Source organism: Giraffa tippelskirchi, chromosome 7 (genome assembly GCF_054371585.1).
Source record: "Giraffa tippelskirchi isolate mGirTip1 chromosome 7, T2T-mGirTip1v1.2.pri, whole genome shotgun sequence".
Taxonomy (NCBI): Eukaryota; Metazoa; Chordata; class Mammalia; order Artiodactyla; family Giraffidae; genus Giraffa; species Giraffa tippelskirchi.
The window spans coordinates 123,157,426-123,172,847 of NC_137281.1; the positions used below are offsets into that span (position 1 = coordinate 123,157,426).

The 15,422-nt window shown below is 37.9% G+C and overlaps 1 protein-coding gene and 1 long non-coding RNA gene across 2 annotated transcripts in view; one reads left to right on the top strand and one right to left on the bottom strand.

The window, feature by feature from the left end:
* Positions 1-15,422, top strand: part of FBN1 (fibrillin 1) — a 261,212-nt gene that overhangs the window by 212,516 nt on the left and 33,274 nt on the right. Inside the window, exons 46-55 of the mRNA XM_081508461.1 lie at positions 120-245; positions 2,213-2,329; positions 3,173-3,301; positions 3,878-3,997; positions 6,379-6,504; positions 10,988-11,137; positions 11,456-11,521; positions 11,789-11,905; positions 13,658-13,777; positions 15,293-15,415. Of these exons, the coding sequence (XP_081364587.1) occupies positions 120-245; positions 2,213-2,329; positions 3,173-3,301; positions 3,878-3,997; positions 6,379-6,504; positions 10,988-11,137; positions 11,456-11,521; positions 11,789-11,905; positions 13,658-13,777; positions 15,293-15,415 (1,194 nt within the window). The remainder of the gene's footprint in view (positions 1-119; positions 246-2,212; positions 2,330-3,172; positions 3,302-3,877; positions 3,998-6,378; positions 6,505-10,987; positions 11,138-11,455; positions 11,522-11,788; positions 11,906-13,657; positions 13,778-15,292; positions 15,416-15,422) is intronic.
* The window catches only part of LOC145513121 (uncharacterized), a 40,475-nt gene continuing 32,138 nt past the window's right edge, over positions 7,086-15,422 (bottom strand). The window contains exons 6-7 of the long non-coding RNA XR_014059135.1: positions 9,741-9,794; positions 7,086-8,891 (exon numbers count right to left, since the gene is read on the bottom strand). This is a non-coding gene — a long non-coding RNA (uncharacterized LOC145513121). The remainder of the gene's footprint in view (positions 8,892-9,740; positions 9,795-15,422) is intronic.

Here is a 15,422-nt window from a genome sequence, read left to right on the forward strand (position 1 = left end):
GTTTAGAACTAGGATTAATCCTGAGGCCAATACCTAGAAGTAAGTTACTTGATTTGAAAAAGAAAAAATGATTTGATTTGGCCTTCCAAGTTTCCACTTAAGATGCTTTTTATTTACAGATCGCAATGAATGTCAAGAAATCCCCAATATATGCAGCCATGGACAGTGTATTGACACAGTTGGAAGCTTTTATTGCCTTTGCCACACTGGTTTTAAAACAAACGCTGATCAAACCATGTGTTTGGGTGAGTATGTGGCTTTCATTTCATTTTTTCATATCCTATTGAAAAATTCACGTGTATCTGAATATATATAAAAAAGCTAACACTAATTGTTTTGTTATTTATAAAATACAGAAGCAGGTGTGTGGCATTAATATCCTTTGATATTTAATCTTTGGGAATCTGAACATCATAAACTCTTTCTTGATAGTCATTTGGCTGTCAGTTCAGAAAAACTTTTGATAAAGGGATAAATTGAGAAAGATATTAAAGACAAAAAATTACTTTTATTAATGGTAATAGCCTACTGTTCCTTTATAATATTTATGTGAATTTGCCTCATTGGAACAGAGTGCAGCTTTTGGGTGGTTGAGTATGAGCATTTTTTGAGATGTGTCTGTATATGTATAACTGTTATATATATATATATAAGGATATAGTAGGTCCTTAAAGGCAAATTTACAGATCATTTTCCTAGGGGAAAAGAGCTCAAGATTTTAAATCTCTTCCTCAGTTTTAGTACTGAATCAGAATGTTGATTTAGACTAAACTTCAAATATGTGATCAATCAATTTCTCTCCTTCCCTCCTTTTTCTATTTTAAAGCAATATCCATTAAGTCTTTTGGGAACTACATGAACAGGAATCAGGAAAAAGAACAGTCAATAATGTTTAAAGTGCTTGCCTTTGGATGTAATTAGATTCACCCATTAGGGAATATTCTCATAAAGTTTTGTCATCTTCAGAGCAGATAACAAGTTTTAAGTTAAAGATTATAATCAGCCCCACTAATCACTGGAGAGATAACTCGGTGTATTCATGAAGCCCTGTCCAACTTTCATTCTCCCTCTCCCATCTGAGTTATCTGTAATACCCACCAAAGAACCTGCCCAACCAAAGAACTTCACTTGCTTGGCTAAAAACGAATCAAGGAGAAGTTCTTGATTGCTGGAAGGGTGACTCATTTAGATGCAGTCTTCAGACACACACTTTGGAGTCACATTCTGCTTAGCTATAGCATCCTGATTTAAGATCATAGATAATTCATCTTTACATCCAAAGTTTGAAGGCAAAGGAAATCCTAACTCTAAACACTACATTTTACTAACCTGAGGTGTTACCTTCCACTCCTTCCCCATCCCTTTGTCCTGGCTCTCCACATTCTGCCTGTCGATATCGCAAACCAGGAATATCAATGGTTTTCATTTTAATTTCTTATGTCCTCCTTAGTAAAATATACTCCTACTAGAAAGATGATAACTGCTGTCACAAGATGCAAAGACATCATAAGACGCCAAAATAGCTTTACAGGATAGTCAAAGTGAAAAGTTGTAGACCAACCAAAAGACAACTCATACTGCTAGAGAAGAGCCAAGTTGAGTGCCATCACATTGGGATGATTTAGAAGAGAGATAAGTCACCACTTCATGGGAGTGGTCGTGGGTTTTTAGGGGCAGACTGGGAAAAAGAAACAGACGTCTTCCAGGTGAGTTAGAAAGCTAATTTATTTTGTTGCTGATTTTGGGGTAATATCAGGTGACTCACTGCTTTTTGGTAAACTGGAGTGAGAATCTTAAAGGCTGAAGTTTGCCAGAGGTGGCAGTGAATCAAGACCCAGATGCGCACAGAAGTTTCCATTTCCAAGTGAAAATATTTGAGAAAAGTGGCAAGGGTGGAGAATTCTAGAAGTAAATAGAATAAAATAGTTCTTGTCCAGTTCTCATGTCCTTAGCTTGCCTCCTTTCACATGCGAACCAAGGAAAGGATTTTCTCCCAAGGCTTAGAACCTCACCTTTTGCTAGTTTCTCACAGGGAGCTGCCACTGCGGGAACTCACACTGACATCAAATCTAGAAGTTCTCAGCCCATGCACAACACTTTGTGAACTCTCAAATGCCTTTTAACCCCAGGTGACCATAGTCCCCCTTCTTCTGTTCATAATCATGTTTTTCCTTTGTTCCTTTCCTTTTTCCTTTTCCTTTGTTCCTGCTAGACATAAATGAGTGTGAAAGAGATGCCTGTGGGAATGGCACTTGCCGCAACACGATTGGTTCCTTCAACTGCCGCTGCAATCACGGTTTCATCCTTTCCCACAACAATGACTGCATAGGTATGTGTGCAAAACAGCCAACCACCAGAGGAAGGCAATTTCATGTGTGTCTTTGTAATCAGCATCATCTCCAGCGTGCTGGCTATCATTTTTAACATACACCATTTTAGATGTGACAATTGGTTAAGAGTTATATGCTAATTAAGTAATTAATAATCAGTAATGTGCTAATTAAGTGTCACATACAGTTAGGACATCTATGACTTTTATTGAAATACTCATTAGCAACTAAAATTTTTATGTCTACTATGCTACAAATTAAATTCATTTCAAAGTAAATTCAATATGTTTTAAAACATATAAAAACAATCCTTTGTAAAGAAATTACATAATTTGGGAGCAGTGTGGACCTACTTGTCTAGGTGTTTCACTGTAGCCTCTCTTCAAAGAAGTAAATTATTGAAGCTATAAAATTCTTCCTATGAAATATGCTATACTATTCACAAGCAAGGGTGAGGAACCAAATTTTGTATTGTGCAAGAGGCCACTTTTACATACTTCTGATTATAAGAATAGTTAATAATAGTCTCAGCTGTATTGTGTATTAGTAATTCAGTTTCAACCGTTAAAAATGAAACCTAAAGGATGATCAAAGTGAAACTCAGATAAATCCTTATATAAATGATCAATCGAATTAGTAGAATTATTTCATCTTGTTTTGATAGGTAAATAAAGCCAGGCCTGTTGTTATAAACTAGATCAAAAAGGAATTTCTTAAGTTTGTCTGAGCCAGCAAAGACCACGGAAATTCAGAATAAGCATTTTTCCCTTTAAAGCTGTTGGTCATTGATAGGATTATGACATTTTTCTTTGGAATATATCAAAGGATGTTTTTCTTGGCAGATGTTGATGAATGTGCAACTGGAAATGGGAACCTTTGCAGAAATGGTCAATGCATCAATACAGTGGGGTCCTTCCAGTGTCAGTGCAATGAAGGCTATGAGGTGGCTCCAGATGGGAGAACCTGTGTGGGTGAGTGCTGCTTCAGAAAGGCCCTGAGACCACGCCAGGAATCACGCAATCTGTATCACAATTCTTCCTTCAGAAGCCTGGAGGGAAAAGATCAGAATAGAATTACCCTAATCCTGCCTGTAGATGTATATGGTATATGTAGCACTCTTCCCCTTTACCTTTTAAGTTTCTGTACTTACAGAAAACAGTTACAGTATTACAACATTCAGTGTGACAGTCGAATTATCCTATAAACAATTTTAATTCCCTTTTTTTCTTCCACATAGCTTTGTAGTAAGCTCTTCTATAAGCTGCTAGGTGCCCTCAAAAATCCTCATAGCCATTCAGTTTTTAAATGCTGTACTTTTCTGGAAATATTTAATTTTCTGTAGATCAAATAAAGTATGGCTGTTACTTTGCACACTTCCAAAAGCTGATAAAGGTGATTTTTATTGAGGTGTGAATTTTTATTCATGGTGGAGTTTGGGGGCTTTAGATTTATGTATTAGATTTGATTCCAGTGTCTTTGAATTTTAATTGCTTGATGGAAATCATGCCAGTGGGAAACTCTTTCTTCTTTTTCCCTTTTCTTTGCAGATATCAATGAATGTGTCCTAGATCCCAGAAAATGTGCCCCGGGCACCTGTCAAAACTTGGATGGGTCCTACAGATGTATCTGTCCACCTGGATACAGTCTCCAGAATGACAAGTGTGAAGGTAAGAGGGCTATCAGTAGTTGGAAATGAGCAGTATTGGTTACCTCATTGATATTATCAGAGTCAAATTTTTGAGATGGTGTAATGGTGTCTTCATTTTGCAATACTTTATCAGACAAATCCAAGGGTAGGGTGTAACTTATGGGCTCATAATTAGATGATGAGACAAGAACATCTAGTTCTCAGGCTAATCTCTGATGAAGCTGTTTTGCTCTGTATACTTGGGTGGTTGCAAGACCCTGACCCTTTTCCAATGTGTTTTTATGCAGCTTATAAAAAGTCCTGAACTACCTGTTTTTAAGGGCCAGTGGGTTGTAACTAAAAATAGCTTCCTGATTCCAGTTAAAATCTTTAAGTGATCACATTCAAGGTTGTATGAATGTGGCTATGTAATTTGTCATTGTTGTTTTGACTTACAGAGTGGTAGAAATACGTAACTACAAATAAATTCTCAGCAAATTTTATAGTACTGCATTCCTCAATACATGTATCATTGCATTAAATGAAAGACATTAATTGTCAGAAATTCATAAATAAATAGGATGAAAAGGACTTGTAAGAAGTCACCTACTCCATGCTCCCACCTTTAAACAAGTCTGTGTCTAATCCCTAATGAGTAAGAATTTTCCACTTTTAATATCATCAATGAGAAATGTTTATTATATATCTAATTTAAATCTCAGTCAAGGGATAATAATCTAAGTGAAAACATCCAAATTAGACCTAAATACAAATTACTGTGTCATTTTACTTCTATTAGAGGTCAGCATTATTCCTTCCATGATTAATGCAAAATTACCCCTAAATGAACAGAATTAAAATATATAGAAAAAATGATTTTCAGAATAGTCAATAAATGTGTTCATTCTAAATCTTTGTCCCTACCCTTATGAAGCTGGTACCTACAGCTTGATTTCTACCATAGGAGAATCATAACAACAAAAACAAGAAGAAAAAGGAAACATCTGAGCATTTTTACAAAAGTTGACTTTTAAGAAAAGATTGGATGTGGGGGTGGAGGGAGTGTAGGGATGGAGTAATTCAGTCATCATCAGCTTTGTTAGTTCACATTTGTTCAGATTGTTAGTTAATAAACCACAGGAAGCATGATGCAGTTATAAATGTGACATAACATGAAATGAAGAGGCTGGTTTTACATTGTACAGAAAGATAATCACTTTGCACTGCACATTTCTAGAATACCTGTTGTGTGGTATTTACAAAACTAAGTCAAGATAACAAAGTTAATTTCATAACTTCCCTTTACTTGGACCTCATGGGAATAAAGTTGTGTAATGCAAATACATTTTGGTGTGGGTAGAACTTGTACAAACCTGAAGATAAAGAGTCCCAAGATATAAGAGATAATCTCTTTTGTTGGAAAAAAATATTTCCATTAAAATAGCATGGCTTTTTCACTACAAATTCCTGCTGAAAGTCAAGGGAAAAGATGGGTAAGCCTCTTGGAAAGAGTGGTCATACTTTTTCCATAAGTAGGGTCATCATATACTTGGCTCACCAAATGCAGACATTTCTGACCTGCACTCACTATTCATGAGTGCAGGTCAACAGGCATAAACTAGGACTCTCCCAGGCAAACTAGGACACACTTAAGCCATTCAGGATGCAGACCATCCTTAATTACCCTTTACAGTAGATAAGGTATACTAATATGCTCAAGGAAACATGCCACAATTATGTGTGTCAAATTCGTATTATCTAGACGATAAAAAAAAAAAAGACTATAGTCTTTACATGGAAGATACCTTTTGTTTCTTCAGAAAAATTAAACTGCAAATGAGAGATAGGAGCCTCATTTCCTGTGATGGCTTTAGTTTGTATTGCATGAGGATTATTTTCACAAGTATCAGTGTCCTTGTAAAAGTCACAGTTTTAGGTTGATAGCATAGGATTCTGGGGAAAACACTGTGGATGGGTGGAGAGGAACAAATTTGGTTCAAAGTCCTAGAACTCACGCTGAGTAACTCATTGTCAAAACAATTAGAATTTCAGAGCATCTGCTTACTTTTTAGTGAAGTCAGACTCCAGAGTTTCTTGCTCCTTCCCAGTTGAGGGTAGTATGAAATTACTGCAACTTTTCTAATTATCTAATAAACTCAATCTGGGTAAAAGATGTTTCTCACTGCATCCCAAAGAGGGCACTTGGCAGAGTCCTTTTTTGTGGTAAGAACCATCAAAACTAGTTTTTTAAAAGTCATCACAGCCTAAAGTCCACTCCCAGAATTGTGATACAGGAAAAATCTTCATTATTGGAAGAATTTTGAAACTCAGTTAGGCTTTGTACTTTTACATTGTGCCTTTAGTATCTGACAGTGTCTCCACTGTGTTTTGACTTTGTTTGACATGTGTACTTTTTTTTAGATATTGATGAATGCGTTGAAGAGCCAGAAATCTGTGCCTTGGGCACGTGCAGTAACACTGAAGGCAGCTTCAAATGTCTGTGTCCAGACGGGTTCTCCTTGTCCTCCACTGGAAGAAGGTGCCAAGGTAAGTGCTTTTGACTTTTGGCTTTAGACTTTCATTACTCTGTGTTTATTTGTTGTGGTTTTATTTTTCTTAAACATGGCAAAGCTTTGATTCTCTGTAAAAGAGAAGATGGAGTGTTTTCATTCACCCAGAGGTCTAATGATTACCATATGTCAGAAAGTTCATTTTTACTTTTGAGGTTAAAAACTCATCCATCAAGTTACGGTTGCTTGTACAACAACTGTCCTGGCACTTTAAACCTGCCTCTCCCCCTGAGAACACAGATGCTGACAGGTCAGTCAGCAGGGGATCAGCCATGAGCCACTGAACACGGGGAAGCCTGGGGGAAGTTCAGTTACAAGTTCTCTGCCTCCGAAGAGGTAACCTGTGTAAATGTGGGCCAAAACCTAGGCTTTCAGACAGAAAAATACAGATTAACTCGTGTGCTCCCAGGATATAGTGCCCATCTCTTACATCACAAGTTTTCTAAGAAAACAGAAAAATAAATATGAACTGACCAGGATTCTTGCTGGCCCATAGTCTGTTTTCAAGAATAACACTTGTGAACTTCAAAAAAAAGTCAAAAGGGGAGCCTGAACTTATGCATGACAGAGTTTATTATGTCTCAGAAAACTATTTAGATTTTACTAAAGAAGGCAATTGTATATGTCTGTCTACTTATACACACTATTTTAATGAATTCAGGACCAAAAAAAACAAAAACCACATGCAAACACATATCTCCCCGACAACCCCTACCCCACTCCAGTGGGGATTTTTGTTGTTGTTTTATTGTTCAGGATTTTTTCTTGTGGTTTTTTTTTTGTTTTTTTTTTTTTTACTTCCATATTACCAACTAAAAGGCAGTGGATATTATTTAAGATTCCAAAAATTGGGCTTTAGGGATCTCAGCCTTGTCATTTATAGCCTAGGGCAAGTCACTTATAGCCTAGGGCAAGTCATTTTGTCTTTTGGAAGTTCAATTTTCTTCTTTTTAAATAATAAGAATACCTACCCAAACAGTCTCATTGAATACGTGACAAAGCTTTGTTCATTTCTGAGTCCTTCATAGACTCTTGTTATTGTTATTCGAATTGATTAACCTTTTACTTTTCAACTGGTCATCTTGTAATATTTAGGGATGTGAAGGGGGAGCACTGAGAATTCTCTGTTGGTTTGATCTTGTAGGTAGCTATCAGAGCCCCATGTGGATTTCTGGGTTGTGGGTGGGGCAGTGCTTGATGCAAGCAGATATTCTGTCTGTTTGGTACAGACTAGCCAGATAAATTCTAGCTCTTGCTCCTTTGTTTTTGTGTGCCTTTGGCTTGGCTGGAGTTTGGAAGGAAAGTAGTGAGAAACCAGGTGTGAATCTGCCGATGTGGCAGGCCAGAGGAAATTCAGAGGCTATTAATTCAATTTGCACTGGCCTGTCACTGAGCAAGCTAACGCTGCAGGAAGACTCAGCCCAGCTGTGCGCAGCCCTGCCACAAGCTCAGCTCCAAGAGGCAGAGCCAGGATTGAGGAATGCAAGCAGGGAAAGTGACTTTCGTAGCTCTGATGAAATTTCAAAGGTCATTAAGGGTGCTTCACAGATGGACTGGTAAACAGGCATCCTAGCAAGCCCTCGTTAAAGGATGCAGGTGCATACAAACTCTTTCCCAGTGCATGGCACCTTTGATTAAAACACCAATTCTAGAGAATGACCACAAAGCCAATGTAAATCTCCCACAGGACACAGATTTTGCTAGAGCCAGGGAATTAAGAGCTGTGTTTTTATTATAAAATGGCAAATTAGGAGTCAAGCTTCTATTGCCCATAAAATTAGAACATTCCATAGAAGAGAACCATGGATAATGTTTTTGAAGGAACAAATGGGATCTAGGACTCAGGTGAACAGACTGTGGCACCTGAAGGCCACAGAGGTAAGTGAGCCACTCTTACTACAAAGTTCAGTGAGGGCAGTTTGTCACTTTGGCTCACTCTAAACTTCATACCTAGATTTTTTTCTGGGGTGAGGTGATACAGTGGTGCTGGGGAGGTGGGCTGGGGTATGGTACAGGGTCAGTAATAAAAGGAAAAGAGAATGAGAACATAAAAGACCGATATTAGAACATGCATGTATCCAGGTTTAAAAGATACATTTCAAGCTAGAAGACAGAGGAAAGAGTTGAGTTTTGATATGCTTGTTGAGATTTTTTTTGAATAGTCATTAAATTATATCTTAAGAGAGTTATAGGCATAAATAATAAAAATAGGACCAGTAAACACAAAATGCTGTATGTGACAATGGACTTGAGGAGTAAAGCAAATTCTCGGAGGAATGTGAGGAAGCCATGAGACATGCCTGCAATTCAGAGACATATTTTCCATGCCAGGTGTCAGCAGTAATAAACCTAATATTTTGATTCCTAAAAAAAAAAAAAAAAACAAATTAAAAGGTGTCCTTTAGAAAAGCACAGTTTGTAAAATCTTGAAGCTTCTCAACAAAGAGAACATTTGAATAGGGGAGATGCTGCAGGACAAGGATCGGTTTTTATTGCTCTTCAACTTCAGAAGAGTAGTTTGCAAAAAAGTGCCTATTAGGTCCCACCCATAACAAATGTGAAAATGGAGTAGACCCTAGAGAGATCATTTATCTGAAGAGTTGGTAGCCATGATGAGTTCACCAAGTTCATTGCAAAGGCCAACTGAATTTGACTTATTGGAGCCTGGTAAATATGGTTGGCTGATACTTTTACTTTAATTCATGAAAATTTTCCTGCTGTGATCTTTTGGAACTCAGTTATTCTCACCTTGTCTCATTAAGAGAGTAACTGAAATCATAAATGGCTCTAATAATTTGCTACCTGGACTTGAAAACATTGACAGTAGAGAGCAGAGCTGGTCATTCATAAAGAAAGGAGTATTGTGCAAAATGGAGCTGAAAATATTTCCTTAAAACCTGCAGATTTTAGCATCTGTGTAACTCAGAGGAGTTTGCAAAACTTTGGAAGTCAAATTTGAGGGCAAACACACTCCAGGCTCCAGGATGAGCTCACTTTTTAGAGTCACCCAATTTGCTCTATAAGAAATGGAAAAGTCAGTTTCCAAAGCTATGTCAAGCAATATTGGAGAATTTTGTAGGACCTAGATCCCAATCCCATGCTCCATGTTGGAGTCACCAAGAAAGAACTGATGTTAAAGAAATATATTCTTTATAGTAACAAATAAGTAAATTTTAATAAAATCAAAGTATATTAAAGATACAATTTATGTACCTCAAAACACTGATATTTTCTGCTTCATTCTTTAGTTTTAAAGCACAAAATAACCTACAAAGAAGCATAAATTTCAGTTTCAAAGATTAACCAAAGTCAGTAAAATCTGTCATGTATAAGCTAAAATTTATGTTTACCAAACAAAAATGTTATTATTCATTACTGTAACAGAGTAATATATAGGTTTACATTTTTTCTCACTTAAAAATACATTAATGTAATTAGAAAGAACCAATTCTTTAGTTTTTTTCCTTTTTTATACTGTAATATTAGTGGTATAGTAATACATTAAAATTGTAATAAGGTAAAAAAAGAAAGAAATATATCCTTTGAAAGGATGATTATTCTCCTTCACATCTACCTATCTCCCTGTCCTCTCTACCTTCCCTCTCTCTGTTGAGCCAGATAAGCTTCTGTGTGTATGCAAGTGTGTACACACATGTGTGTAAAATCTGCAGAAAACCTCACATATATTTTGTAGACAGAAACTGAATAGCTGCTTTAGTGAAATATCATGGAGTTGTATTTTTGCCAGTCCACAAAATTGCCACATCTTTATTTTCTCTGTGCCTGGAATCTGGGGTTTTGTCTCCAGGGCTTAGGCGATGCAGAATACACAGCACAGTGTGTAATATCACAGTGAGACCTAGAACTGGGAGATCTCCCTTAACGTAGTGTGCTCACTAATGTTAGTCCATCTCGGAATGTCCCCATCTTGAAGTCACTGATGATTACAGCACTGGAATGTGACAGGGTTGGTTTTAATTATTCACATCAGGTTGCTTTGGAACCTTGGATAAAATGAAAAGTAATAAGGTAAAAGTCACACAGATTGGTTCTTCAGATCATACTACAAAAGTTATTTATCACTTTAAAGATCTCAGGCTTCTCTGGTGGCTCAGATGGTCAAGAATCTGCCTGCAATGCATGAGACCCAGGTTCGATCCCTGGGTCAGGAAAATCCCCTGAAGGAGGGCATGGCAACTCACTCTAGTATTCTTGCCTGGAGAATCCCATGGACAGAGGAGCCTCGCGGGCTATGGGCTCGCAAAGAGTCGGACACAACTGAGCAATGAACTCTTTCACTTAACGATCTCAGCTCAGTTACTTTTATAATCACTTAAAAAGTATGACTTTAGTCATAAGAAGAGATCATATTTAACAGGGTGGATTGTTTCTTACTCAATGTTATACAATAATGAATTAGCAGGAAAGCCACTGAGGGGTCTCTTGAATTTTTGCTGCAGATTTACGAATGAGCTACTGTTATGCGAAGTTTGAAGGAGGAAAGTGTTCATCACCCAAATCCAGAAATCACTCCAAACAGGAATGCTGCTGTGCCTTGAAGGGAGAAGGTTGGGGAGACCCCTGCGAGCTGTGCCCCACTGAACCCGATGGTATGTCTCCTGTCTGCATCTCTTTGGGCCATTCATAGTGCAGGCTGTAAGACTGCAGGCTTTCAGAAAATAAGACAATTTGTTAAGTCCAATTGAAATGTTCACTAAGATTATCTTAGGAGCGAGGTTATTTTTTTCTCAAGTATGTTATGACTCGAAGCTGCACAAGTAGTAGGTACCCCAGCTCTGAGAGCTTTGTTAACTTTCTCTGGTTTCTGGGCTTGGATTGTTCATCATGTTCCAGTATGTGCAGCCTCCACACGATATTTGCTAAATGCCATTGGCCCACCCATTAATGAGGGTTCATCTCCACCACAGAGGCCTTCCGCCAGATCTGTCCCTATGGAAGTGGCATCATTGTGGGACCCGATGATTCAGCAGTTGGTGAGTGGCTTGTGCTGGACTCTCAGCATTTTATAATATTCCCAACCAGCCTCTTCCTTGTCCTTTCCCTCGCTGTTATTTCTCCACATTTATCTTGGTAAATGAAGCCCTATTTTTTGGTCTTCTCATCTAGATACCAATTATATTATTATTGTATGTTAATATTATAGTACATGTCATTGATTAGACACTGAAACAATCATAATTTCCCTTTGTGTTTCTAAAAAGTTACTTTGTTGTTCACTGTTTTTTCCTCCTATGCTTAAGACATGGATGAGTGCAAAGAACCCGATGTCTGTAAACACGGGCAGTGCATCAACACCGATGGGTCCTATCGCTGCGAGTGTCCCTTTGGCTACATTCTGCAAGGGAATGAATGTGTGGGTGAGTAACAAAGTGTCTTCTTCTACAGAGATTTTACAAATCGGAAATCAAGCAATTCAGCATTCACACAAGGATATATAAACACCAAGATGGGACAGAAATAAGTTTTATATACTCATTCATGTATCATTCATCTAGCAATACTGGCTGGGTCCCTGCCAGGTACCAGGCACTGTGCTTGGTCCTTTGGCTACACTAGTGAACCGAGCCAACAGGGTCCTTCCTTGAATGGACCTTCCAGTCTGATGACGAGAACAGTGAACACGTTTGAAGAGATGGTAAAAAGGACAGCATTATAGTGAAAGCCTTTATGAAATTTTTTTTAAATTTGTTAATTGTCATAATTTTATTCTCTCAGTATGGAAAACACAAAATTTACCCAGATTTTGTTACACTTAGTACTCTGAGAGGCTGCATCCCCAGGGTATCCTCTTGTTTTAGCCCCCTTATTAAAATTTCAAAGAATGGCTCTTGTGACTGACCTTTGACCTCTCTTATCTAAGAAATTCAAAACCATTCAGTGTAACCTAAATTAATAATGGCATAAATGCTGAGGGTTTGTCTGTGTGCATTAGAAAATGTTCTTTCCATACAGGGAATCAGGGTATATGGTTTTTACCCACAGCCATGGTTGTAGGATCTTAAACAAGTTTTTCAGCCCTCTAAGCCTCAGAATATAATAAATATCATGCAGATGGATTAAAGTATTTCTAATTACCTTATAGCTCTAAAAATCAATGATAGTGTGATTTTTATTAACTTGAAAGAGATGTAATATTCCTGACAGTGAAAAGCAATTTCATAGCAGAACAAAAGCAAAGTTGTCAGTGTTTTCTGTTCAATATCTTCAGTTAGTGCTACGATATATGTGAGAAATACACCTCCTCACCAGGGTCTCTCAGCCCTGCCCTCTTGCCCTCACTTTCTGACTTCAGAACCTAACATGAGACACAGCCCTCAGTAATAATTCATCACTTTTCTGTGCTCTAGACAGCTGAGATAGCAATGTTATTTCTCTGGAATGTTCCTTTCCCAAAGGAAGGTATTCTCCCCAAGTGATACGTCAGAATAAGAACAGTCAATATTCTAGGTGGATGGATTAGGAGACATATATTTTTTAGACTTCCTTGGTAAGACTTTCTCCACAGTTGTTTAGAGAGATCATACCCTAAACATATTTCTTTCTAGCCTTTCTTCTGCCTAATGGAAGCCATCTGGTTTCCACAAATTCAACAAAATCTACTTGACTCTTGACTTTATCCAGTGTCTTAACTTTGCTTAACCTCTGCTCTCTTATTTTGCGTAAGTTTAGTCTTTATTTTATATCTGGCAAAAATCCATCATGTTTAAGGCTTCTTGGAGAATGATGTAATGTAAGGCCAAACTGGAGGTGTATTTCTGACATTAAGTAAGCAAAAACTTTTGACTTGTAAGATAAGCCTTGTTTAACCCTTTGAGCATCTCTTCCAAGTAGATGTATTTCATAACATAGGAGGCTGGAGACGCCCATGGCAAAGAGCACAGTAAGGGCTAAGAAGCCTGGGTACTGTTACTGCCACTTAGCAAGTCAAATTTTACAGCTATAAATCTGTGGTAATAAGATATGCACTCCTCTCTTGCAAGGACAGAATGAGAATGAACCAAAATGTTAGAGATCAAAGTACTCCGATGGAATTTGAAAGGTACTATCTGAGTCCAAGTCCTTTTTCTCTCAATTCATCATATTTTGACTACACTTCTGATCACTTGCAGACACTGATGAATGTTCGGTAGGCAATCCTTGTGGAAATGGAACCTGCAAGAATGTGATTGGAGGTTTCGAATGTACCTGTGAGGAGGGATTTGAGCCTGGGCCAATGATGACTTGTGAAGGTAAGCCTCTTAAACACAGGATAGTTGGTTGCATGTTCTGATCATAGAGATAGTAGTTGGTTGATTATAATTCTTTATATACCACCCAGGGTATATAAAATAAAGAAAATTTGGGCCATGTCATCATTTCTTCTCTATGTGGCCTCCTCTCTGCAGAAAGTATCTGAAAAAGATGTAGGTGGTTCATGGCCCAGGTATACCACATCTCATGCAGAGTTCTTCTTGGGATCTCTACTACCACTAACATTTGAATATAACACCTGTCCTGTCTCCTACCCTCTTTCTTATTTTGTCTCCTCTTTTTTCCACTGTATGCTATACACCCTTTCTTTTTCTTTTCTCTTCATAGAAACAACTACACACTAAGATTAATACCACTATCCTTTCTCTCTCTGGGGGCAATCACTGCAAAAGAGGCTGTTGATATTCTCTAAGCAACTGCCAGTATGTCGGGTAGGATGCAAGGAAAGAAAGGCAAGGGAGGGAGTGTCTAGAATAGCAGCTCTAAAAGGGTGGTCCCTGGATCAGCCACATCAGTGTCACCTGGGAATTTGTTAGAAATACAGATTCTCAGGCCTTGTCCCAGACCTCCTGAATCAGACACTCTAAGGGTGGGACGCAGCAGCCCTCCAGGTAGTTCTGATGCACTCTTGAGAGCCACTGGTTTAAGAAAAGAATGAAGGTGAGGCGATGGTACGGTGGGTATTAAAGATATTATCTATCAATACTCCTAGTCAGAGATGTTGGTGAATCTTTAAAGGCTGTGACTAGATCATGATGTGGGATCTCATGGATGTTCTTATCAGAATCGTTGGCCTCAGGGAGAAATGTGATAATCAAGATCTGTTTTAACCCTGCTTTTCTGAACCATATTCTGATGGTTCCAAACTATGCAATCTATGGAAACCACTTTTATCTATTAATCTATTACTATAATTCCTATTTAAGGCTATAACTTAAGTCTCAGTGTGAACTAAATATAATATCTCTATAATTGTAAAATTATTCAGAATACTTTCTTGGGCATGAGAATCACTGTTACTTCACAGGAGCCTCTTTTATCTCGAGAAGGGGAGGAGGCTAATGATACTGTGAGTGCTGTCTGTTCTCACAGAAGTTGACTTAGCAGTTATTCTGGCTAAATGGGGTAAAACTGATCCCCATTTCATTGTGACTTTAGGGAGTGGTAACTGGTCAACTTGAGACTTCAAAGCCAGCATTTCTGAAAAGCTCCCTATATGTAGGATGACCTATAATTTCTTATTTGCCTAAATAACAATAATTACACCAGCACAATAAGTATAAGCTGAGATTGTGCTGGAAGAACCAAGATGTATGATCATACTACTTAGGCCAATTATAAAATAACCAACTGATTTTATAATCCTGGACATGCAGAGACTGCTTGGTCCATCCATGTTTAAGACAGTGAAACATTGCAACTTTTGGTAAAAGTATATTCCTTTTTTGGTTGAGGCTTATGATCCATTATTCTCTTACTACCTTCTCCTGCAGATATAAATGAGTGTGCCCAGAATCCTCTGCTCTGTGCCTTCCGATGTGTAAATACTTATGGGTCATATGAATGCAAGTGTCCTGCTGGATATGTTCTGAGAGAAGACAGAAGGATGTGCAAAGGTGAGAC